The following is a 27,500-nucleotide window of genomic DNA, read 5'->3' as shown; positions in this document are numbered from 1 at the left end:
TGTGATTATTATTATTATTCGACCATGCTGGTCATTTATGAACATTTTAACATCTTGGCCTTGTTCTGTTATAATCTCCACCCGGCACAGCCAGAAGAGGACTTGCCACCCCACATAGCCTGGTTCCTCTCTAGGTATTCATCCTAGCTTTTGGCCTTGCTTCTACACCTGCATTGCATGCTGTTTTGGGTTTTAGGCTGGGTTTCTGTACAGCACTTTGAGATATCAGCTGATGTACGAAGGGCTTTATAAATACATTTGATTTGAATATACCTCTCTCTCTATTCCACTGCGGTAAAATAGTTTTTTATGCAAATCTACTGGAGTCAATCTCCTGTCTATCTCCCCAGACAGCCAATGGTAGGCCGTAATTACACTGCATATACACTGAGTGTACAAAAGATTAGGAACACCTTCCTACTATTGCGTTGCACCCCCTTTTGCCCTCAGACCAGCCTCATGGACTCTACAAGGTTTAACGAACCTTGAAGTGGATTTAACAAGTGACATCGATAAGGGATCATAGCTTCCACCTGGATTCACCAGGTCAGTCTGTGTCATGGAAAGAGCAGGTGGTCCTAATGTTTTGAATACTCAGCATATAGGGCCATTTGATTTACAAATGAGAGAATGGGGTTGACCTCACCTAATGGTCAAGGAGAGATTGGCCAGTTTATACCAGAGCTATATAACCACCATCTTCCATCAGAGTCTGATGATTCAGGAGTAGAGGGGGAAAGGAAGGAAGAAATAGAAATATGCAGGTGGGGGAGGACAAAAGGAGACTTTCCTTTTGATTGATCTGAATTCCAGTCCCCTCTCCTTCACCCTTACCTCTCCTCCTCCTCCCTTCTCCTCCTCCATCCTTACCTCCCTCCTCCTCCACCTCCATACTTACCTCTCTCATCCTCCTCCTCCCTCCTCCTCCTTTATCCTTACCTCTCCTCCTCCTCCCTCCTCCTCCTCCATCCTTACCTCCCTCCCTCCTCATCCTCCATCATTACCTCCCTCCCTCCTCCTCCATCCTTACCTCCTCCTCCTCCTCCTTCCTTAACTCCCTCCTTCCCTCCTCCTCCTCTCTCCCTCCCTCCTCCTCCTCACCTCCCTCCCTCCTCCTTCATCCTTACCTCCCTCTCTCCTCCTCCTCCATCCTTACCTCCCCCCCTCCCTCCTCCACCTACTCCTCCATCCTTACCTCCCTCCCCCCTCCTCCTCCTCCTCCTTCTCCTCCATCCCTCCCTCCTCCTCCTCCACCTTCTCCTCCATCCTTACCCCCTCCCTCCTCCTCTTCCTCCTCCTCCTCCTCCTCTCATCATTCTCTAGTTTAATTTCCCCCTTTTTTTCCTGGCTGGTCATGGCATAGCTAGAAGGATCATGGGTAATAAGATGGCTTATCTGCCTCTCCCCAGAGAGAGAGAGAGAGAGGCACCATCTCCCCAGACCATCTCTGTTTCTCTAGCCATCCCTTCTCTTTAACCCCCATCCATCGTTCTATGACTTATATCCCGCTTTCTATTTTCCCCCTGTTTCTCCCCCTCTGTTTCCCTCCCTCCCTCTCTGTTTCCCTCCCTCCCTCTCTGTTTCCTTTCCCCCCTTTCTGTTTCTCACCCCCTTTCCTGTTTCCCTCCCTCTCTGTTTCCCTCCCTCCCTCTCTGTTTCCCACCCTCTTTCCCCCCTGTTTCCCTACCTCCCTCACTCTCTGTTTCCCTCCCTCATCCCCTGTTTCCCTCCCTCCTTCTGTCCCCCCCCCCTCCCCGTTTCCCCACTTCCCTCCCCTGTTTACCTATCTCCCTCACTCTCTGTTTCCCTCCCTCGATGATAAAGATGAGCATTACACGTGCTGGGGCCACTGTGGGTTCAAAGGTTTGAAAAAGGGAAAGGAAGGGAAGAAAAACAAATTAAAAGAAAAGTACAAATATGGAAATATTTCGCTGGGCCCCAGACAAGCCATTCTGCTGGACCCCAGACAAGCCATTCTGCTGGACCCCAGACAAGCCATTCTGCTGGACCCCAGACAAGCCATTCTGCTGGACCCCAGACAAGCCATTCTGCTGGACCCCAGACAAGCCATTCTGCTGGACCCCAGACAAGCCATTCTGCTGGACGCCAGACAAGCCATTCTGCTGGACCCCAGACAAGCCATTCTGCTGGATCCCAGACAAGCCATTCTGCTGGACGCCAGACAAGCCATTCTCCTGGACCCCAGACAAGCCATTCTGCTGGATCCCAGACAAGCCATTCTGCTGGGTCCCAGACAAGCCATTCTGCTGGACGCCAGACAAGCCATTCTGCTGGACCCCAGACAAGTCATTCTGCTGGACCCCAGACAAGTCATTCTGCTGGACCCCAGACAAGCCATTCTGCTGGGTCCCAGACAAGTCATTCTGCTGGACCCCAGACAAGCCATTCTGCTGGACCCCAGACAAGCCATTCTGCTGGACCCCAGACAAGCCATTCTGCTGGACCCCAGACAAGCCATTCTGCTGGACCCCACACACATATGGAGGGGTAGAGGCAGAAGTAGCCCATGTCCTGATATTCTCATCTGGCCTCCAGCTGTAAAGTCTGGAAAACCTGCCGTTCTGAATCCCCTCAGATCTCTACTGAGCGACAAAGCAGCAAAAAAGTCTGAATATGATTTTTGTTTGCATCTTCCACCGATTCCCATAGAGCTATACAGACCCTCAGTGTTCTAGAGCTATACAGACCCTCAGTGTTCTAGAGCTATACAGACCCTCAGTGTTCTAGAGCTATACAGACCCTCAGTGTTCTAGAGCTATACAGACCTTCAGTGTTCTAGAGCTATACAGACCCTCAGTGTTCTAGAGCTATACAGACCCTCAGTGTTCTAGAGCTATACAGACCTTCAGTGTTCTAGAGCTATACAGACCCTCAGTGTTCTAGAGCTATACAGACCCTCAGTGTTCTAGAGCTAGGTAGAGGACAGTAGAGGGGTAACTGAGTGCATGTAGAGGACAGTAGAGGGGTAACCGAATGCATGTAGAGGACAGTAGAAGTAGAGGACAGTAGAGGGGTAACTGAATGCATGTAGAGGACAGTAGAGGCGTAACTGAATGCATGTAGAGGACAGTAGAGGTAGAGGACAGTAGAGGGGTAACTGAATGCATGTAGAGGACAGTAGAGGGGTAACTGAATGCATGTAGAGGACAGTAGAGGTAGAGGACAGTAGAGGGGTAACTGAATGCATGTAGAGGACAGTAGAGGGGTAACTGAATGCATGTAGAGGACAGTAGAGGCGTAACTGAATGCATGTAGAGGACAGTAGAGGGGTAACTGAATGCATGTAGAGGACAGTAGAGGAGTAACTGAATGCATGTAGAGGACAGTAGAGGTGTAACTGAATGCATGTAGAGGACAGTAGAGGGGTAACTGAATGCATGTAGAGGACAGTAGAGGAGTAACTGAATGCATGTAGAGGACAGTAGAGGGGTAACTGAATGCATATAGAGGACAGTAGAGGGGTAACTGAATGCATGTAGAGGACAGTAGAGGGGTAACTGAATGCATGTAGAGGACAGTAGAGGCGTAACTGAATGCATGTAGAGGACAGTAGAGGCGTAACTGAATGCATGTAGAGGACAGTAGAGGGGTAACTGAATGCATATAGAGGACAGTAGAGGGGTAACTGAATGCATGTAGAGGACAGTAGAGGAGTAACTGAATGCATGTAGAGGACAGTAGAGGTGTAACTGAATGCATGTAGAGGACAGTAGAGGGGTAACTGAATGCATGTAGAGGACAGTAGAGGGGTAACTGAATGCATGTAGAGGACAGTGGGTTGACCTTCTCACCTTCTTCACTGGCCAAAGCTAAATCGCTCGCCAGGAAGCTTAAGACACGTACACCCGAGTCCACATGACCCAGACATGGCTTAAAAGGCATTACAACTCTGGGAGCTTTTAATTATGTTGTTATATGTTGGCACCAATTAAAAATGGTCTGTCTTACTCACTCTCTTTGTGCGTGCGTGTGTGTGTGTGTGATAACATCATCCTATTTTCTAGGACAATGAGGTAGTTCAGGGTTGCTTTTCTGCCTATTCTCCCTTTTCAGAGAAAATAAATGGCTCCACTAATATTGTTGGACGTGTTTCCCTATTTCTCCTCTTTGGTTTATCCCTTTATATTGCCTCAGACTTGGTCTTATACCTTCGCCTTTAATCATTGCTAATAAAAAATAAAATAAATCCCTGCTATGATTTTTAATGGCTGCCAATGCTTCATGTTGCCTAGCTGGCTATTGCCAGACGATAATCAACTGCTGGGAACACACAGCCATTCACTGCACTACAGGGCACACATACACACCACAGTCACATCGCTAGGGCTGGTCAATAGTTCCTCATTAGCTTAATACGTCCAGTGTACAAAACACAGACCAGGTGAATCCAGGTGAAAGATATGATCCCTTATTGATGTCATCAATTTCAATCAGTGTAGATGAAGGGGGGGCACAGGAGAAGGATTGATAGAGTATAGAGGATAGAGGATAGAGGGAGTAGAGAATAGAGGATAGAGGATAGAGGGAGTAGAGAAAAGAGGATAGAGAATAGAGGGAGTAGAGAAAATAGGATAGAGAATAGAGGATAGAGAATAGAGAATAGAGGATATAGGATAGAGGAAAGAGGATAGAGAATAGAGGATAGAGGATAGAGAATAGAGGATAGAGGATAGAGAATAGAGGATAGAGGATAGAGAATAGAGGATAGAGAATAGAGGATAGAGGATAGAGGGAGTAGAGAAAAGAGGATAGAGAATAGAGGATAGAGAATAGAGAATAGAGGATATAGGATAGAGGATAGAGGATAGAGAATAGAGGACAGAGGATAGAGAATAGAGGATAGAGGATAGAGAATAGAGGATAGAGGATAGAGAATAGAGGATAGAGAATAGAGGATGGAGCTTAGAGGGAGTAGAGTATAGAGTATAGAGTATAGAGAATAGAGAATAGAGGATAGAAGGAGTAGAGATTAGAGGATAGAGGATAGAGGGAGTAGAGAATAGAGGATATAGGATAGAGGATAGAGGATAGAGAATAGAGGATAGAGAATAGAGAATAGAGGATAGATAATAGAGGATAGATGATAGAGGGAGTAGAGAAAAGAGGATAGAGGATAGAGGATAGAGAATAGAGGATAGAATAGAGGATAGAGTATACAGGATAGAGAATAGAGGATAGAGTATAGAATAGAGGATAGAGTATAGAGGATAGAGAATAGAGGATAGAGGATAGAGGGAGTAGAGAAAAGAGGATAGACAATAGAGGATAGAGAATAGAGAATATAGGATATAGGATAGAGGATATAGGATAGAGAATAGAGGATAGAGGATAGAGAATAGAGGATAGAGGATAGAGGATAGAGGATAGAGGATAGAGGATAGACAATAGAGGATAGAGAATAGAGAATATAGGATATAGGATAGAGAATAGAGGATAGAGGATAGAGAATAGAGGATAGAGGATAGAGGATAGAGAATAGAGGATAGAGGATAGAGAATAGAGGATAGATGATAGAGGATGGAGCTTAGAGGGAGTAGAGTATAGAGTATAGAGTATAGAGAATAGAGAATAGAGGATAGAAGGAGTAGAGATTAGAGGATAGAGGATAGAGGGAGTAGAGAATAGAGAATAGAGGATAGAGGATAGAGGATAGAGGATAGAGGACAAAGAATAGAGGACAGTAGAGGATAGAGGATAGAGGATAGAGGGAGTAGGGAAATAGAGGAGTGAGGGAGTACCAGTACCAGTACGTGTGTCTACCAGTTCGGTGCATCACGTTATTAAAGTGGCCTAGGCTTGTTAACACCGTGATGCTGTGTTGGTTTGTGAGTTGATGGCTGCTGTGTGTCTACCAGTACGGTTGTGGATGATGTCATAACAGAATTGAACGGTACCTTGTACAGCCTAATGGCAGCCTCGTGTCGTTGGTTGGTGGCGTGCAGCCGCAGTTTATCCACGCTGTTGCTGTAGTAGTCGCACGCGTTGCACTTCAGATGCACGGGGTTGCCGATGGCGACGCACTTCAACCTCCACTGGTTGGCTTTCCCTCCTTCCTTGATGTGTGCCACCAGCTGATGCTTCTGCATGTGTTTGTCTGTCTTACAGTGCAGCTGGAAGTTGGCCTTGAGCTGGGTGTTGTAGGTGCACAGCTTGCACTGGTACACATCTCCCACAATGCCACGCCACTCGTCCTCGGGCAGGGTGCGTTCCGCGTTGACGTGGGCGCCAAGCACCTCCAGGCTGTCGGAGGTGAAGCGGCTGCAGATGGAACACTGGTAGATGTGGACCGACGGGTCGCTGATGGGTGGGGAGAGCTCGCCACTGCCGCCGGAGAGGACAGACAGGTCGTCAGCCATCAGCTGACCACTGGCCAGATGCAGCTCCGCAGACAAGTCATTATTCACTGGGGACAGAGAGAGAGAGAGTGACGGTTAGAGAAAGAAGAGAGGTGACACAGAGAGAGTGATTTGGAAGACAAGGAGAATAAGAGAGAAGGAAAGGTGGAGGAGGTGGAGGTGGAGGAGGAGGTGGAGGAGCTGGAGTTGGAGGACGAGGAGGAGGAGGAGGTGTAGGTGGAGGAGGAGGAGGAGGAGGTGGAGATGGTGGAGGTGGTGGAGGTGGAGGAGGAGGTGGTGGAGGAGGTGGAGTTGGAGGAGGAGGTGGAGGAGGAGGAGGAGGTGGAGGAGGAGGTGGTGGAGTAGGTGGAGGTGGAGAAGGAGGTGGAGGTGGAGATGGTGGAGGTGGAGGTGGAGGAGGAGGTGGAGGTGGCGGAGATGGAGGAGGAGGTGGTAGAGGTGGAGGAGGAGGTGGTAGAGGAGGTGGAGGTGGAGGTGGAGGAGGAGGTGGTGGAGTAGGTGGAGGAGGAGGTGGTAGAGGTGGTAGAGGTGGAGGAGGTGGAGGAGGAGTTGGAGGTGGTGGAGGAGTGAGGCATGAAGAAGAAGACTAGCCATAGCATAGCACTATAGGCCTCAGTCACACCAAAGGATTTGATCAAATAAAGCATTGCACAGACCCAGTGGCTCCATACAAAGCCTTGCCTATAAAAAAATATATAATAGGATTGGATCAGGATCAATTACAATCATCCCTTTCAACTTGTCAGCTTCCTCATCAGATAGTTTTAATGACTCTGGGCTAGGGCAGTGCAGGGCTAGCTTTAGAGTAGTGGGTAGCAAAGCTAGTAGGCCTTCTCACACAATATGAAACGCTGATCGATACAAAAGGAGCTCTGTTCTGTTACGACACTGCTCTCTCTCTCTCTCTCTCTCTCTCTCTCTCTCTCTCTCTCTCTCTCTCTCTCTCTCTCTCTCTCTCTCTCTCTCTGTCTCTCTCTCTCTCTCTCTCTCTCTCTCTCTCTCTCTCTCAGTCCAAGGGTCTTTATTATCATGGGAAACATATGTTAACGTTGCCAAAGCAAGTGAAGTGGATAATAAACAGAAGTGAAATAAACCATAATAATGAACAGTAAACATTATACTCACAAACATTTCAAATAAACACACACACACACACACACAACACGTACATACACACACAACACGTACATACAGGCACACTGTCGCCACACTTCCACATTCACCACATACGCTGCTGCTACTGTCTATTATCTATCCTAGTCACTTTACCCCTACGTATATACAGGCACACTACTGTCTATTATCTATCCTAGTCACTAAACCCCTACGTATATACAGGCACACTACTGTCTATTATCTATCCTAGTCACTAAACCCCTACGTATATACAGGCACACTACTGTCTATTATCTATCCTAGTCACTAAACCGCTACGTATATACAGGCACACTACTGTCTATTATCTATCCTAGTCACTAAACCCCTACGTATATACAGACACACTACTGTCTATTATCTATCCTAGTCACTAAACCCCTACGTATATACAGACACACTACTGTCTATTATCTATCCTAGTCACTTTACCCCTACGTATATACAGTGCCTTTGGAAAGGATTCAGACCCCTTCACTTTTTCTGCATTTTTGTTACATTACAGCCTTATTCTAAAATGGATTCCACAATATCCCATAACGACAATTTTGTTTTGCATATTTAAAAAACTTTTTTTTTGTTAAATACCTTATTTACATAAGTATTCAGACCTTTTGCTATGAGATTCTAAATGGAGATCAGGTGAATCCTGTTTCCATTGATCATCCTTGAGATGTTTCTACAACTTGATTGGTGTCCACCTGTGGTAAATTCAATTAATTGGACATGATTTGGAAAGGCACACAAATGTCTATATAAGGTCCCACAGTGCATGTCAGAGCAAAAACCAAGCCATGTGGTCGAAGGAATTGTCCGTAGAGCTCCGAGACATGATTGTGTCGAGTCACAGATCTGGGGAAGGGTACCAAAACATTTATGCAGCATTGAAGGTCCCCAAGAACACAGTGGCCTCCATCATTCTTAAATGGAAGAAGTTTGGAACCACCAAGACTCTTCCTAGAGCTGACCGCCTGGCCAAACTGAGCAATTGGGGGAGAAGGGCCTTGGTCAGCGAGGTGACCAAGAAAACGATGGTCACTATGATTATCCGGCATTATGTCACTGGCATTATCCCTACGGTGAAGCATGGTGGTGGCAGCATCATGCTGCGGGGATGTTTTCAAGTGGCAGGGACTGGGAGACTAGTTAGGATCGAGGGAAAGATGAACAGAGAAAAGTACAGAGAGAGATCCTTGACTAAAACCTGCTCCAGAGTGCTCAGGACCTCAGATTGCAGCAAAGATTCACCTTCCAACAGGACAACGACACTAAGCATGCAGCCAAGACAATGCATGAGTGGCTTCGGGACATGCCCTTGAGTGGCCCAGCCAGAACCCAGAGTTGAACCCGATCGAACATCTCTGGAGAGAGCTGAATATAGCTTTGCAGTGATGCTCCCCATCCAACCTGAAAGATCTGCAGAGAAGAATGGGAGAAACTCCCCAAATACAGATGTGCCAAGCTTGTAGCATCATACCCAAGCAGACTTGTGGCTGTAATCACTGCCAAACGTGCTTCAACAGAGTACTGAGTAAAGGGTCTGAATACTTATGCAAATGTGATATTTCAGTATTTTACTTGTAATAACTTTGCTAAAATGTCTTAAAGCCTGTTTTTGCTTTGTCATTATGGGGTTTTGTGTGTAGATTGATGAGTGTGGAAAAAAATATTTAATCAAATTTTAGAATAAGGCAGTGTCATAACAATATGTGGAAAAAGTCAAGAATAGTCTGAATAGTTCTGAATGCCCTGTATAACATCTGATAGTAGTTTTTGTAGATGTACATATGTACATAGATATCCTTCGTAACCCTGCACATAGATTCCCTACTGGTACCATGTATGTTGCCAGGCTCGAGGTCATTGCTCACTGTGTATTTTTAGTTTCATTCCTACAATTTTTTTCTGTGAATATTTCAATTTTAGAGTGTTCTGCATTGTTGGGTAGAAGTAAGTAAGCATTTCACTGTTAGTCTACACCTGCTGTTAACGAAGCAGGTGACAATTAACACTTGATTTGATCTGATTGGTGTGTGCAAGCTTGCTTGTAGACATGAGAAACAGCGAGGCTACAGCTGTGACCTCCAGGTTGTCATGAGGAATGGGTGGCTAACAATATGGGCTCTTTGTTGAACCCCTCCACCTCCTAGGAGAGGAAGCAATGCCAGAGGGTTGAAAGGTGATAAGACAGACAGCGAGAGGAGAAATGATACGGAGGACAGATGGAAAAAGGGAAAGGATACGAAGGACAGAGGACAGAGGACAGAGGACAGAGGAAAAAGAGAAAGGATACGGAGGACAGAGCGAAAAAGAGAAAGGATACGGAGGACAGAGGACAGAGGACAGAGGAAAAAGAGAAAGGATACGGAGGACAGAGCGAAAAAGAGAAAGGATAAGGAGGACAGAGGACAGAGGACAGAGGACAGAGGAAAAAGAGAAAGGATACGGAGGACAGAGGGAAAAAGAGAAAGGATACGGAGGACAGAGGACAGAGGGAAAAAGAGAAACGATACGGAGGACAGAGGGAAAAGAGAAAGGATAAGGAGGACAGAGGGAAAAAGAGAAAGGATATGGAGGACAGAGGGAAAAAGAGAAAGAATACGGAGGACAGAGGGAAAAAGAGAAAGGATACGGAGGACAGAGGGAAAAAGAGAAAGGATACGGAGGACAGAGGGAAAAAGAGAAAGGATATGGAGGACAGAGGACGGAGGGAAAAAGAGAAAGGGTACGGAGGACAGAGCGAAAAAGAGAAAGGATACGGAGGACAGAGGACAGAGGACAGAGGAAAAATAGAAAGGATACGGAGGACAGAGCGAAAAAGAGAAAGGATAAGGAGGACAGAGGACAGAGGACAGAGGAAAAAGAGAAAGGATACGGAGGACAGAGGGAAAAAGAGAAAGGATACGGAGGACAGAGGACAGAGGGAAAAAGAGAAAGGATACGGAGGACAGAGGGAAAAGAGAAAGGATACGGAGGACAGAGGGAAAAAGAGAAAGGATATGGAGGACAGAGGACAGAGGACAGAGGAAAAAGAGAAAGGATACGGAGGACAGAGCGAAAAAGAGAAAGGATACGGAGGACAGAGGACAGAGGACAGAGGACAGAGGAAAAAGAGAAAGGATACAGAGGACAGAGCGAAAAAGAGAAAGGATAAGGAGGACAGAGGACAGAGGAAAAAGAGAAAGGATACAGAGGACAGAGGAAAAAGAGAAAGGATACGGAGGACAGAGGGAAAAAGAGAAAGGATACGGAGGACAGAGGACAGAGGGAAAAAGAGAAAGGGTACGGAGGACAGAGCGAATAAGAGAAAGGATACGGAGGACAGAGGGAAAAAGAGAAAGGATACGGAGGACAGAGGACAGAGGACAGAGGACAAAGGAAAAAGAGAAAGGATACGGAGGACAGAGCGAAAAAGAGAAAGGATAAAGAGGACAGAGGACAGAGGATAGAGGAAAAAGAGAAAGGATACGGAGGACAGAGGGAAAAAGAGAAAGGATACGGAGGACAGAGGACAGAGGGAAAAAGAGAAAGGATACAGAGGACAGAGGGAAAAGAGAAAGGATACGGAGGACAGAGGGAAAAAGAGAAAGGATATGGAGGACAGAGCGAAAAAGAGAAAGGATACGGAGGACAGAGGGAAAAAGAGAAAGGATACGGAGGACAGAGGGAAAAAGAGAAAGGATACGGAGGACAGAGGACAGAGGGAAAAAGAGAAAGGGTACGGAGGACAAAGCGAAAAAGAGAAAGGATACGGAGGACAGAGGGAAAAAGAGAAAGGATACGGAGGACAGAGGGAAAAAGAGAAAGGATACGGAGGACAGAGGGAAAAAGAGAAAGGATATGGAGGACAGAGGACAGAGGGAAAAAGAGAAAGGATACGGAGGACAGAGCGAAAAAGAGAAAGGATACGGAGGACAGAGGACAGAGGACAGAGGACAAAGGAAAAAGAGAAAGGATACGGAGGACAGAGCGAAAAAGAGAAAGGATAAAGAGGACAGAGGACAGAGGATAGAGGAAAAAGAGAAAGGATACGGAGGACAGAGGGAAAAAGAGAAAGGATACGGAGGACAGAGGACAGAGGGAAAAAGAGAAAGGATACGGAGGACAGAGGGAAAAGAGAAAGGATACGGAGGACAGAGGGAAAAAGAGAAAGGATATGGAGGACAGAGGGAAAAAGAGAAAGGATACGGAGGACAGAGGGAAAAAGAGAAAGGATACGGAGGACAGAGGGAAAAAGAGAAAGGATACGGAGGACAGAGGACAGAGGGAAAAAGAGAAAGGATACGGAGGACAGAGGGAAAAAGAGAAAGGATACAGAGGACAGAGGGAAAAAGAGAAATGATACGGAGGACAGAGGACAGAGCTAAAAAGAGAAAGGATACAGAGGACAGAGGGAAAAAGAGAAAGGATACGGAGGACAGAGGGAAAAAGAGAAAGGATACGGAGGACAGAGGACAGAGGGAAAAAGAGAAAGGATACGGAGGACAGAGGGAAAAAGAGAAAGGATACTGAGGACAGAGGACAGAGGGAAAAAGAGAAAGGATACGGAGGACAGAGCGAAAAAGAGAAAGGATACGGAGGACAGAGGGAAAAAGAGAAAGGATACTGAGGAGAGAGGACAGAGGGAAAAAGAGAAAGGATACGGAGGACAGAGCGAAAAAGAGAAAGGATACGGAGGACAGAGGGAAAAAGAGAAAGGATACGGAGGACAGAGGGAAAAAGAGAAAGGATACGGAGGACAGAGGACAGAGGGAAAAAGAGAAAGGATACGGAAGACAGAGGACAGAGGGAAAAAGAGAAAGGATACGGAGGACAGAGGGAAAAAGAGAAAGGATACGGAGGACAGAGGGAAAAAGAGAAAGGATACGGAGGACAGAGGACAGAGGGAAAAAGAGAAAGGATACGGAGGACAGAGGACAGAGGGAAAAAGAGAAAGGATACGGAGGACAGATGGAAAAAGAGAAAGGATACGGAGGACAGATGGAAAAACAGAAAGGATACGGAGGACAGAGAGAAAAGAGAAAGGATATGGAGGACAGAGGGAAAAGAGAAGGTATGGGCCAGATAGAGACAGATCAAAACAAAGAGAGACATATGTTCTGGGCGAGTTATGGGCCAGATAGACACAGAACAATAGAAGAGAGAGACACATGTTCTAGAGGAAGTATGGGCCAGATAGACACAGAGCAATAGAAGAGAGAGAAAGACAGAGAAGGAGAGAGTGACAGTAAAATAAAGTGTTAACAGTCACCTTGATTCTCACCTAGCCCAGAGCTGAGTGCAGTAGCCGTATTGGGGTCCAGCTGGAAAGGGTTAATAATCATCTGGGTGTCTGGGCCGGGGCTCTCCAGCTTGACCCCAGTCAGGCCGATGTTCTGAGCCAGGTAGTACTGGTAGAGCTCAGCCTCGGCCGGGGCCAGACCCAGGTGCAGACCGTGTTGAATCTGCTTCATGTTCTGTTGCAGCAGCATCATGTTGTGCATGTGTTTCTCGCTGGTCATGTGGATGCGTAGGTTCCTCGCCACGTTGGTCTCGTAGTCACACACCTGGAGGAGGAGGGGAGGTGTATATATATAAATATATATACAGTGGGGCAAAAAAGTATTTGGTCAGCCACCAATTGTGCAAGTTCTCCCACTTAAGAAGATGAGAGAGGCCTGTAATTTCCATCATAGGTACACTTCAACTATGACAGACAAAATGAAAAAAAGAATCCTGAAAATCACATTGTAGGATTTTTAATTTATTTATTTGCCAATTATGGTGGAAAATAAGTATTTGGTCAATAACAAAAGTTTATCTCAATAGTTAGGTAAATACCCTTTGTTGTCAATGGCAGAGGTCAAAAGTTTTCTGTAAGTCTTCACAAGGTTTTCACACACTGTTGCTGGTATTTTGGCCCATTCCTCCATGCAGATCTCCTCTAGAGCAGTGATGTTTTGGGGCTGTTGCTGGGCAACACGGACTTTCAACTCCCTCCAAAGATTTTCTATGGGGTTGAGATCTGGAGACTGGCTAGGCCACTCCAGGACCTTGAAATGCTTCTTAAGAAGCAACTCCTTCATTGCCCGGGCGGTGTGTTTGGGATCATTGTCATGCTGAAATACCCAGCCACATTTCATCTTCAATGCCCTTGCTGATGGAAGGAGGTTTTCACTCAAAATCTCATGATACATGACCCCATTCATTATTTCCTTTACACAGATCAGTCATCCTGGTCCCTTTGCAGAAAAACAGCCCCAAAGCACGATGTTTCCACCCCCATGCTTCACAATAGGTATGGTGTTCTTTGGATGCAACTCAGCATTCTTTGTCCTCCAAACACGACGAGTTGAGTTTTTACCAAAAAGTTATATTTTGGTTTCATCTGACCATATGACATTCTCCCAATCTTCTTCTGGATCATCCAAATGCTCTCTAGCAAACTTCAGACGGGCCTGGACATGTACTGGCTTAAGCAGGGGGACACGTCTGGCACTGCAGGATTTGAGTTCCTGGCGGAGTAGTGTGTTACTGATGGTACGTTTTGTTACTTTGGTCCCAGCTCTCTGCAGGTCATTCACTAGGTCCCCCTGTGTGGTTCTGGGATTTTTGCTCACCGTTCCTGTGATCATTTTGACCCCATGGGGTGAGATCTTGCATGGAGCCCCAGATCGAGGGAGATTATCAGTGGTCTTGTATGTCTTCCATTTCCTAATAATTGCTCCCACAGTTGATTTATTCAAACCAAGCTGCTTACCTATTGCAGATTAAGTCTTCCCAGCCTGGTAAAGGTCTACAATTTTGTTTCTGGTGTCCTTTGACAGCTCTTTGGTCTTGGCCATAGTGGAGCTTGGAGTGTGACTGTTTGAGGTTGTGGACAGGTGTCTTTTATACTGAAAACAAGTTCAAACAGGAGCCATTAATACATGTAACGAGTGGAGGACAGAGGAGCCTCTTAAAGAAGAAGTTACAGGTCTGTGAGAGCCATAAATCTTGCTTGTTTGTAGGTGACCAAATACTTATTTTCCACCATAATTTGCAAATAAATTCAGAAAAAATCCTACAATGTGATTTTCTGGATTTTTTTTTTCTTCATTTTGTCTGTCATAGTTGAAGTGTACCTATGATGAAAATGACAGGCCTCTCTCATCTTTTTAAGTGGGAGAACTTGCACAATTGGTGGCTGACTAAATACTTTTTTGCCCCACTGTACATGAGGAACATTAGTTGAATGGGTTCTCAAAGGATGTGTGGTAACTAAGTACTCATATACAGGTGTACAAGTTTACAAATTCGAAAAGTGTCAGTCAAACATAGTAAGAAGAAGCTGCGTCAAGACACTGGATCATTGGCGGAGTTGTGATTTTTCCTCTAATGGATCAGGGGACGATAAGTTGATCCTAGATTTGTGTCTAAAAGAACACCAGAACAGCCCTAGTCCAAAGTGTAGTTTCACCAACCTCACAACGCCACATGGGCTTCTGTTTGGGCTTGGACGGCGAGGGGGTACCACAGCCCCCCGCCAGGCTGCCGCTGGGCACGGGCTTGGCATGGCTATGGCAGGGGGAGTGGGTGTGGCTGTGGCTGTGGCTGTGGGTGTGAGTGTGGGTGTACTGTGATTCAGTGCCCCCGTTCTGCAGGGTCTGAACGTTGTTCAGGTGCTTGTCCGACTGCATGTGGATGCTCAGGTTGCCCTTGGTCGTGGTGGAATAGTTACACACCTAGAGATAAATCAGAGATAGAGAGGGTGTTATTTATAGAGATAGACTGTCGAGAAATGGCTGCAAACTTTCTATTTTTAAACTCGGACAAAACAGAGATGCTTGTTCTAGGTCCCAAGAAACAAAGATATCTTCTGTTGAATCTGACAATTAATCTTAATGGTTGTACAGTCGTCTCAAATAAAACTGTGAAGGACCTCGGCGTTACTCAGGACCCTGATCTCTCTTTTGAAGAACATATCAAGACCATTTCAAGGACAGCTTTTTTTCCATCTACGTAACATTGCAAAAATCAGACACTTTCTGTCCAAAAATTATGCAGAAAAATTAATCCATGCTTTTGTCACTTCTAGGTTAGACTACTGCAATGCTCTACTTTCCGGCTACCCGGATAAAGCACTATATAAACTTCAGTTAGTGCTAAATACGGCTGCTAGAATCCTGACTAGAACCAAGAAATTTGATCATATTACTCCAGTGCTAGCCTCCCTACACTGGCTTCCTGTCAAGGCAAGGGCTGATTTAAAGGTTTTACTGCGAACCTACAAAGCATTACATGGGCTTGCTCCTACCCATCTCTCTGACTTGGTCCTGCCGTACATACCTACACGTACGCTACGGTCACAAGACGCAGGCCTCATAATAGTCCCTAGAATTTCTAAGCAAACAGCTAGAGGCAGGGCTTTCTCCTATAGAGCTCAATTTTTATGGAATGGTCTGCCTACCCATGTAAGAGACGCAAACTCGGTCTCAACCTTTAAGTCTTTACTGAAGACTCATCTCTTCAGTGGGTCATATGATTGAGTGTAGTCTGGCCCAGGAATGGGAAGGTAAACGGAAAGGCTCTGGAGCAACGAACCGCCCTTGCTGTCTCTGCCTGGCCGGTTCCCCTCTTTCCACAGGGATTCTCTGCCTCTAACCCTATTACAGGGGCTGAGTAACTGGCTTACTGGGGCTCTTTCACACCGTCCCTGGGAGGGGTGCATCACTTGAGTGGGTTGAGTCACTGATGTGATCTTCCTGTCTGGGTTGGCGCACCCCCCCCCCCCCCCCCCCCCCCCCTAGGGTTGTGCTGTGGCGGAGATCTTTGTGGGCTATACTCGGCCTTGTCTCAGGATGGTAAGTTGGTGGTTGAAGATATCCCTCTAGTGGTGTGGGGGCTGTGCTTTGGCAAAGTGGGTGGGGTTATATCCTTCTTGTTTGGCCCTGTCCGGGGGTGTCCTCGGATGGGGCCACAGTGTCTCCTGACCCCTCCTGACTCAGCCTCCAGTATTTATGCTGCAGTAGTTTCTGTGTCGGGGGGCTGGGGTCAGTTTGTTATATCTGGAGTACTTCTCCTGTCCTATTCGGTGTCCTGTGTGAATTTAAGTGTGCTCTCTCTAATTCTCTCTTTCTCTCTTTCCTTCTCTCTCTCGGAGGACCTGAGCCCTAGGACCATGCCTCAGGACTACCTGACATGATGACTCCTTGCTGTCCCCAGTCCACCTGGCCGTGCTGCTGCTCCAGTTTCAATTGTTCTGCCTTATTATTATTGGACCATGCTGGTCATTTATGAACATTTGAACATCTTGGCCATGTTCTGTTATAATCTCCACCGTGCACAGCCAGAAGATGACTGGCCACCCCACATAGCCTGGTTCCTCTCTAGGTTTCTTCCTAGGTTTTGGCCTTTCTAGGGAGTTTTTCCTAGCTACCGTGCTTCTACACCTGCTTTGCTTGCTGTTTGGGGTTTTAGGCTGGGTTCCTGTACAGCACTTTGAGATATCAGCTGATGTACGAAGGGCTATATAAATACATTTGATTTGATTTGATAAAGAAACACAGATAACATTTTGACAGATCAGGGAGAGAGAGACAGAGAGAGAGAGAGAGGAGGGAGAGAGAGAGAGCGAGAGAGGAGTGTGAAAGAGAGAGAGAGAGAAAGGGGGGAGGGAGAGAGACAGAGAGAGGAGAGCGAAAGAGAGAGCGACAGAGAGAGAGAGAGAGAAAGAGAGAGAGAGGGAGGAGAGAGAGAGAGCGAGAAAGAGAGAGAGAGAGAGCGAGAGAGAGAGAGAGGAGAGAGGAGAGGAGAGGACAGAGAGAGAGACAGAGAGAGGAGAGCGAAAGAGGGAGAGACAGAGAGAGAGAGAGAGAGCGAGAGAGAGAGAGAGAGAGAGAGAGAGAGAGAGAGGAGAGAGAGGAGAGAGAGGAGAGAGAGAGAGAGAGAGAGAGAGGAGAGGAGAGAGAGAGAGAGAGAGAGGAGAGAGAGGAGAGAGAGGAGAGAGAGAGAGAGAGAGAGGAGAGAGAGGAGAGAGAGGAGAGAGAGAGAGAGAGAGAGAGAGGAGAGAGAGAGAGAGAGAGAGAGAGAGAGAGAGAGAGAGAGAGAGAGAGAGAGAGAGAGAGAGAGAGAAGAGAGAGAGGAGAGAGGAGAGAGAGGAGAGAGAGAGAGAGAGAGACAGAGAGAGCGAGAGAGAGAGAGAGAGAGAGAGGAGAGAGAGGAGAGAGAGGATAGAGAGGAAAGAGAGGAGAGAGAGGAGAGAGAGGAGAGAGAGAGAGAGAGAGAGAGAAGGAGAAAGAAAGATAGACAAACCTCGCAGCGGAACGGCTTGTATCCACATGTATAACTCTCTCCCCGGGCCAGGCGTGGGTGAGCTTGCCCAGTACGACAGTACACACAGGACCCTCCAGACTCTGGGTGCTTCTCCTTCATGTGGGCGTCCAGTGTCTGCTGGTACTTGTAGTGCCAGTTACACTTGGGACACTTCAGTGTCTTGCAGGAGTTACGAGAGTGCATCATGGTCATGTGCCCTCCTAAGGATCGGGAGGACCCTAGCAACGTGTCACATTTAGGGCACTCAATGCAACTGCCTGGGGACCCCTCGCCCAGTCCAGGGGTACCTGGTGTACCAGGAGTGCCAGGGTTTCCCCCATGCTGGTGCAGGGGTCCCGGACTCTCTTCGTCTCGTGGCATCATCAGGTGAGAGGAGGGGGAAGAGCCATCTGGACCAGCCAGGACTTCACTGGATGAGTCGTTACTGCTATCTCTATCTCTGGCTAGGTCTGAGTTTATCTGATTCTTCTCCATCTCCTCACGGGAGGAGGAAGAGAAGGACAAGGGGCCTTTGTTGACTCTGTACTTCAGCACGCTGTTAGACAGGTGGCAAATGCTTTGGTTTAAAATAGGGACATCTTTGCTACTAGTGCTGTCGGCAGCCGGTTCGTCATCCTCTGTCTCGATCTCCACCCCTCCATTGAAGTAAATGTCATCCCTGTCTTCTTCTGGACTCTGTCCTCCTTCTGCAACCCGCTCACGTTTGATCAGCGGGTATGAGTTCAGGTCCGACCCGGGTCCGTTGGGATGCAAAGTGCATGGAGGAAAGCCCTCGCAGTCGCTCTCGGGAGAATCCCGCTCCAAGACAGTCGCCATGGGAGATGAGTGAATAAGGGAATCAGAACTGGCGGGGGTTCTGAGGGAGGTTCCGGTCACACCCCCGAGATTTGGATGGGTCTCGGCCTTTGGCATTGGTGGGGTTCTGGGGGTTTGGTTGACGGGGTTAGAGCTTGCACTCCCTTTCAGGAAAGCAAACCCGGCCTGGAGGGAATCAGCGTTCTCAGCATGGAACGCGTTCCACAGGCCGTGGAACCCTGAATCGGGACCCAGGAAGCTAGCGGCAGTAGAAAAGTGGGGTAGCACAGAGTTGGTGGATTTTTTTGGTTCCAGAAAGCTTATAAGAGGTTCTTTGTCCTTGCCAATCCCCTGGATGATGGCAGAGACGTGCTTGTTGCTCAGGAGCTTTTGCTCCTGCTCGTTGAGCGTCATCCGGTGGTCGTGGACAGCATGCGTCACAAACGACCGGCTGTAGCCAAACGACAGCTTGCAGAGGAAACACATCAGCACAGGCTTCCTCTGTCCGTCACTCACGCAGCCCTGGAACTTAGACAAGTCCACATTGTTGGGGACATCTTTGGACACACAAGAGTTTTTGGCTGCGCCGTCGACCGTCAAATAGTCTTTGTCGCTCTTGTGGCGAAGGTCGTAGACGCGGAAACTGTGCAACACCGGGCCGCTGGTGCCTGCGAATGCTGAGGTATTTGGGAACGACGATTTTGCCACTGGGTCACCCGGGAATGCTTTCCCGAGGGATGACGCAATGTGGAAAGTGTTGATGACCTGTGGGCAGAAGGACATGGGTGGAGTTGCAGGCAGCTCCGCCTGGTCCTGATCCCCCCCATGGGTCGTCAAACCGCTATGTGCATTATTGGTGGCAGCGGTGGGATTGTGGGGGCTGGGGGGGAAGGTTTTGAGGGACAGAAGCCCCTGGGAGGCACCACTGCGATGCTCTTTGGAGTCCTCCAGGATGAAGGCAGATCCGTCGGGCTGGTAGACGATCTCGCCGCACAGGTTCTCCACGTCACTATCTTCTAACTCATCCTCCATCTCGCTGTCTCTTTCACACACCGCCGCCACTACATCAGGCTTCCCCTCTCCCTCACTCTCGCCCTCCTCCTCTTCCTGCCCTGCTGCGTTAGGCAGACGAGTGTTGGGGCAGTGGTGCTCCATGTACTGCTGTAAACTGGAGAAGGAGGTGGAACATTCGTTACAGGGGATCTCCTTCACTGGGGCCAACAGCGAAGCAGCAGTGTGTGCATGGTCCGAACCCAATACAATAATCCCGGTCCCGGTAACAGTCCCGTTTCCGGTAAAGCTTTCTATGCTGCTGTGCTGCTCAGTCTTCAGCGGGCTGCCGGTGTCTGTGGTATTATTGGGGGAAGCTGGGCTGTGCTCTGGTGCAGCGGCGGTGTGATTGGTGTCAGAGTTGGGATCCATCCCAGCGGCAACTGCAGTTCGGTCTCTCTCGGTCTTCTCTGCGTCACGCGGCCCTGTTGGCAGCAACAACAGCTTCTGACCATTTTCCTGCCGCAAGACCATAGAAGGGGAGTCACAGGTTGCCATGGCGACCTCTACATGGGGCTCTCATCTCATCCAGCCGGACAGGGACCTAAAGAGAAAAAGGGAATGTCTTTACAAAAGTATTACAGCAATAGCAATCACACTGTTTATCATTAACAGTCAATAATAGAACAAACACAATGTTAAGATCCAGCACCCATAATTCCATAATTGATGTGACAATTGAACACTGACTGCCAGGGAAGGCCTACCACAGAGCCATCAGTTAAAGGAGCCGCCTGACAACCTGTGAAAAGAGAAAATCCAATATAAACTATAGATCTGAGTGTCTTTGTCTTAAAGCAGACAGCCAGAGCCCATCGCCTGCCCCTGAAAACTAGTGAACACCTCCACACAAAAGTTTCACTGCTTTCCTCTCTCTCTCTCTCTCTCTCTCTGACCACTCACTGATTAAAATGCCCTGGAAACAGAGGGAGGAGCGAACGAATGTGACTGATCCCTCGCTCTCCCTCGCTCTCCCTCGCTCTCCCTCGCTCTGGCCGTGAAAGAAGGAGAAAAGTAAAGGAGCGAAGGAGAGAAAAGTCTCTCAGGCTCCTGTGTCAGTAAGAAAATTAGCCTAAATCTGGGCCTGGTAAAGACCGCTCAGCAGGTAGATAAAACTCCCTGATTAACACACCAGCGTCATTCATTAAACCTCATCCCCAAGCCCTGCCCAAGCCCTGTCCACACTGGCCAGCCACCAACAGTACACTAAAAATATCCCTAGTGCTATAAGAATAATTTATAATGGAGACCTGTCCCTGTAAACCATTGCTTTTGTAAGACAAGCTGTGAATGAACCAACATTCGAATGAGGGTTTAAAATGCAACTGCAACCTTCAAATCCACCCACCTGCAACTGCCTGTCTATCGCTCCATGCCCGACTATCTCTCTCTTTCTGTGACACAGAACAAAGCAATTAGTGGATTCAGGTGAAACAAACCACAGCCTGTGGGAGGGAACTATATGGATAGTAAAGCGTGAGGATTGAAATCGTGTGTGTGTGTGTGTGTGTGTGTGTGTGTGTGTGTGTGTGTGTGTGTGTGTGTGTGTGTGTGCGTGCGTGCGTGCGTGCGTGCGCGCGTGTGCGTGCATGTGTGCGCGTGTGCGTGCATGTGTGCGTGCGTGCGCGCGTGTGCGTGTGCGTGTGTTCTGTACCGTAATCAAGTCTAATCGGAGATGGCAGAGAGATGATACCATGTAGAATAGTACAGATGCAAAAAAATAAAAAATGATAGATTAATAAATAGATGACACATCATAGAAAATGTATTTCTGTGATTAATGTGGGTTTTAATGCTGACAGTCAGATGTTTGTCTACAGTGTTGAACATGTCTCTCAGTCTAACACACAGGCAGGCAGGCTACACAACAATAAAACCCGCTGTTCTTTCCCTCTAGTCTAGAAGCACTAATAGTATCTATGTCATTTTTACTAAGACACAATTTACCCATTACATTCTCCAAACATAAAATCACAAATCTAACCAGTTAGTCAAGTGAGGTCAACTTCATGCCGGCTTCTGTACCATCTTGATTTAAGAAGCTTACAGGGAACATATGATGGAGTCTGAAGCTGTTTAGTAGCAACGGGCGTTAGGTGCTAATATGAAAGAGACTAGAGGATTCATTCCTTGTCCTTTTGCTTCTGATTTCCTCAGTAACAGCCCCGTGATGTGTGTGTTGGACATAAAAAAGTTGGTTTAACAGGAATGATGTATATTCTCTGAAGACTTAGCGTTGAGACATGTCTTGGAGACGTACCCATCTCTACACTGCATAAGACTCGCCACACATCCATCGACAGTCATCTAAGGTCAGTTTTGTGTTTCCCACTATAGTTAAGGTTAGAATTTGGGGAGGGTAAAGTTGATCTGAGATCTGTGCTCACAGGCAATTCCTACACATAGCGCGCTAACAACTAGTAAATACTACGTATATCTAGTAAACCTACTGCCAGTGCACTTTTGCAAGCAGATCCAAAATTAACATTAGTATTAGCAGGTAAAGTGTGTTCATCCATCTTACCCAGGTGTTAAACTAAAGTAGCATTGAGGCTAATGCAGGTAATGTGTGTTAATCCATCTAACCCAGGTGTTAAAGTAGCATTGAGGCTAATGCAGGTAAAGTGTGTTATATCTCTACATTAGATGTCTGGCTTCTGTCACAACACAATCACTGTTTCACAGCACAGGAACTAAAACTTCAGTTAGCTCTCTGCGCACAATATTTGAGAAGTGCTTTACAAAAAAAGTTGTTGAAGTCGTTCCCAGGATTGTCCCCTTTTGAATATCAATCTACCAAGGTTTAATTTTTGTTTGATAAAATGAGAACTCCTCTTTTTTCTTTATTTTCTCTGACAACTTTCTGAGCAGCAGCTTTTTAAAACCAGATCAAGTTACTGCAGTGTTTAGTAACCTCAGTGTTCTCCTCTCCTCCTCCTCATGTTATTAGTCTCCAACAGCAACGAGAGAGAGAGAGAGAGAGAGAGAGAGAGGGAGAGAGAGAGAGAGAGGCCAACTTTCCCCTGGTTTGAAACAGTTCCTTTTCCCTACTAGAACAAAGCGATGGCTGGGACCAGTCCTACCTTTAGTTTTTAATTAAGCCTGCCTTTCCCTGGCCTCCCCTGAACACACACAAATACACACACACTGTGAAGTGATTAAAGAAGTGTCTGATCTGATGCTGAGAGAGAAATAATAGCAGTGGAATGCTAACCAGACCCCAGCGTTAAGAGGGCTAAAAGAGTCCTAGGCCTATTGTTGATCCTCCCTCCTCCTCCCTCTCTCCCTCACTCCCTCTCTCCTTCTCTCCCTCACTCCTTCTCTCCCTCACTCCCTCACTCCCTCTCTCCCTCTCTCCCTCTCTCCCTTACTCCCTCTTTCCGTCTCCCCCCTACTCCCTCCATCTGCTTTTCTCTCGCTCGAAGAGAAGGACAGCAGACTTTCTAAAGCAGGGGAACTATCTTCTCCTTTCTTTTCACACCATCTCTCTCGCTCTCTACTAAGGAGTTACCAGTTGGGTAAAGTAATTAAGTAAAAATACATTCACTTTATGATACAGGAATACTTTATACCTGTATCATAATATACAACATCTAATACTTTATACCTGTACCACCATAAAATACAACATCTAATACTGTATATGGTACCTGTATCACCATAATATACATATATTGCTTTATACGTGTATCATATAATACAACATCTAATACTTGATAACTGTATCATATTATACAACATCTAATACTTGATAACTGTACCATAATATACAACATCTAATACTTGATAACTGTACCATAATATACAACATCTAATACTTGATAACTGTATCATATTATACAAAATCTAATGCTTGAAACCTGTATCATAAAATACAACTTTGAATGATTTATACCTGTACAACCATGATATACAATATCTAAAACTTGTACCTGTATCACCTGTATATACAACATCTAATACTTTATACCTGTACCATTATATACAACATCTAATACTTTATACCTGTACCATAATATACAACATCTAATACTTTATACCTGTACCATTATATACAACATCTAATACTTTATACCTGTACAACCATAATATACAACATCTAATACTTTATACCTGTACCACCATAAAATACAACATCTAATACTGTATATGGTACCTGTATCACCATAATATACATATATTGCTTTATACGTGTATCATATAATACAACATCTAATACTTGATAACTGTATCATATTATACAACATCTAATACTTGATAACTGTACCATAATATACAACATCTAATACTTGATAACTGTACCATAATATACAACATCTAATACTTGATAACTGTATCATATTATACAAAATCTAATGCTTGAAACCTGTATCATAAAATACAACTTTGAATGATTTATACCTGTACAACCATGATATACAACATCTAAAACTTGCACCTGTATCACCTTAATATACAACATCTAATACTTTATACCTGTACCATAATATACAACATCTAATACTTTATACCTGTACCATTATATACAACATCTAATACTTTATACCTGTACCATAATATACAACATCTAATACTTTATACCTGTATCATAATATACAACATCTAATACTTTATACCTGTACCACCATAAAATACAACATCTAATACTTAATACATGTACCATAATATACAACATCTAATACTTTATACCTGTACCATAATATACAACATCTAATACTTTATACCTGTACCATAATATACAACATCAAATACTTTATTCCTGTACCACCATAAAATACAACATCTAATACTGTATATGGTACCTGTATCACCATAATATACATATATTGCTTTATACGTGTATCATATAATACAACATCTAATACTTGATAACTGTATCATATTATACAACATCTAATACTTGATAACTGTATCATATTATACAACATCTAATACTTGATAACTGTATCATATTATACATCTAATACTTGATAACTGTACCATATTATACAACATCTAATGCTTTATACCTGTACAACCATGATATACAACATCTAATACTTGCACCTGTATCACCTTAATATACAACATCTAATACTTTATACCTGTACCATTATATACAACATCTAATACTTTATACCTGTACCATAATATACAACAACTAATACTTTATACCTGTACCATAATATACAACATCTAATACTTTATACCTGTACCATAATATACAACATCTAATACTTTATACCTGTACCATAATATACAACATCTAATACTTTATACCTGTACCATAATATACAACATCTAATACTTTATACCTGTACCATAATATACAACATCTAATACTTTATACCTGTACAACCATGATATACAACATCAAATACTTTATCCTTGTTTCATTATACACAACATCTAATACTTGTTTCAATGTCCACCATAATATACAACATACAATACTTTATACCTGTGTCATAATATACAATATCTAATACTGTATACCTGTATCATAGTTTACAAAATCGAATGCTATATTCCTGCACCAAAATATACAACATCTAATACTTTATACCTGTATCATAATATACAACATCTAATACTTTATACCTGTATCATAATATACAACATCTAATACTTTATACCTGTACCATAATATACAGCATCTAATACTGTATACCTGTACCATAATATACAACATCTAATACTTTATCCTTGTTTCATTATACACAACATCTAATACTTTTTTCAATGTCCACCATAATATACAACATACAATACTTTATACCTGTGTCATAATATACAATATCTAATACTATATACCTGTATCATAGTATACAAAATCTAATGCTATATTCCTGCACCAAAATATACAACATCTAATACTTTATACCTGTATCATAATATACAACATCTAATACTTTATACCTGTACCATAATATACAACATCTAATACTTTATACCTGTATCATAATATACAACATCTAATACTTTATACCTGTATCATAATATACAACATCTAATACTTTATACCTGTACCATAATATACAACATCTAATATTTTATACCTGTATCATAATATACAACATGTAATACTTTATACCTGTACCATAATATACAATATCTAATACTGTATACCTGTATCACCATAATATACAACATGTAATACTTTATACCTGTATCATAATATACAATATCTAATACTGTATACCTGTATCACCATAATATACATATATTGCTTTATATGTGTATCATATAATACAACATCTAATACTTGATAACTGTACCATAATATACAACATCTAATACTTGATAACTGTACCATAATATACAACATCTAATACTTTATACCTGTACCATAATATACAACAACTAATACTTTATACCTGTACCATAATATACAACATCTAAAACTTGCACCTGTATCACCTTAATATACAACATCTAATACTTTATACCTGTACCATTATATACAACATCTAATACTTTATACCTGTATCATAATATACAACATCTAATACTTTACACCTGTACCACCATAATATACAACATCTAATACTTAATACATGTACCATAATATACAACATCTAATACTTTATACCTGTACCATTATATATAACATCTAATACTTTATACCTGTATCATCATAATATACAACATCTAATACTTTATACCTGTATAACCATAATATACAACATCTAATACTTAATACATGTACCACCATAATATACAACAGAGATCATCAACTAGATCCAGGCGCGGGCCAATTTCTTCTTGAGCTAATGGTCAGGGAGCCTGAACATAATTACAAATTATATGTACACTGCAAATGAACCGCAAGAAGCCCGAACATATATAAAACTGCAATAAAACATCATAATTTCCAACCTTGCTTGTATTGGTTTACGATCACGTGTCTCTCTATTATTTGTAGAAATACTTGGAAACCGATTTCTTTAATTAAAATCACTTGAAGCTGATTTCCTGTTTTTTTTTTTTACAGTTTTTTATACAAAACGAGTGTGACAGCCTGTAATCCGCAGAGAAGAAAATATTAAACGTCTGACTTCATGTCAAGATAAACAGCACATCCATATACAGGTCATACAGGTTTTGTGTGTGTGTGTGTGTGTGTGTGTGTGTGTGTGTGTGTGTGTGTGTGTGTGTGTATGTGTGTGTGTGTGTGTGTGTGTGTGTGTGTGTGTATGTGTGTGTGTGTGTGTGTGTGTGTGTGTGTGTGTGTGTGTGTGTGTGTGTGTGTGTGTGTGTGTGTGTGTGTGTGTGTGTGTGTGTATGTGTGTGTGTGTGTGTGTGTGTGTGTGTGTGTGTATGTGTGTGTGTGTGTGTGTGTGTGTGTGTGTGTGTGTGTGTGTGTTTTCCCTCTGCGTTAGCTAAGGTTACCCCAGTCTAAGCAAGAGGCCTCTCCCCAAAATCTAATCCTCCATCAAGATGTCATAGAGTGTTAGTAAAAGACAAAGGAGAGTTCAAGAGTGAGACCAAACCTCTGAATAGAGCTCCACGGCTAATTCTGACTGTTGATTTGTTGTCATCTAGAAACAAAATGTTGAAAAACCCATCAAGAAAGAATGATCTTCTCCTGGTGAAGGGGTGCACTGGCTGCATCAAAGGATACAGAGACACACTCTGTTTAAAGCCTAAAAGAAAGAACGAGAGAAAACTACAAAAGGAGGGAGGGAGGGAGGGAGGGAGGGAGGGAGGGAGGGAGGGAGGGAGGGAGGGAGGGAGGGTGAGAGGGGATCTCTTCGTTTTGACTCCCATAAAGGTTTTCATGCCACCTCTGTTTGTTGCCTGAAGGCATAATGTTAGAGACACAAACACACCTCAACAAAACATGTTCTG

General features: G+C 44.6%; 1 protein-coding gene across 5 annotated transcripts in view; it reads right to left on the bottom strand.

Moving 5' to 3' along the window:
* The window catches only part of LOC110489594 (zinc finger homeobox protein 4), a 151,293-nt gene that overhangs the window by 82,050 nt on the left and 41,743 nt on the right, over positions 1-27,500 (bottom strand). For 3 of the 5 annotated variants that reach the window (XM_090199256.1, XM_036943708.2, XM_036943709.2), the window contains exons 2-5: positions 17,805-20,214; positions 14,975-15,235; positions 12,784-13,078; positions 5,916-6,424 (exon numbers count right to left, since the gene is read on the bottom strand). In XM_090199256.1, coding sequence (XP_090055382.1) covers positions 5,916-6,424; positions 12,784-13,078; positions 14,975-15,235; positions 17,805-20,168 — 3,429 coding nt within the window. In that variant the 5' untranslated portion in view covers positions 20,169-20,214. The remainder of the gene's footprint in view (positions 1-5,915; positions 6,425-12,783; positions 13,079-14,974; positions 15,236-17,804; positions 20,215-27,500) is intronic. The other 2 variants (XM_036943710.2, XM_036943711.2) reach the window with 1 other exon arrangement.

Source organism: Oncorhynchus mykiss, chromosome 15, assembly GCF_057628025.1.
Source record: "Oncorhynchus mykiss isolate SJ-2025 chromosome 15, ASM5762802v1, whole genome shotgun sequence".
Taxonomy (NCBI): Eukaryota; Metazoa; Chordata; class Actinopteri; order Salmoniformes; family Salmonidae; genus Oncorhynchus; species Oncorhynchus mykiss.
This window is presented reverse-complemented; position numbering and strand designations above follow the sequence as displayed.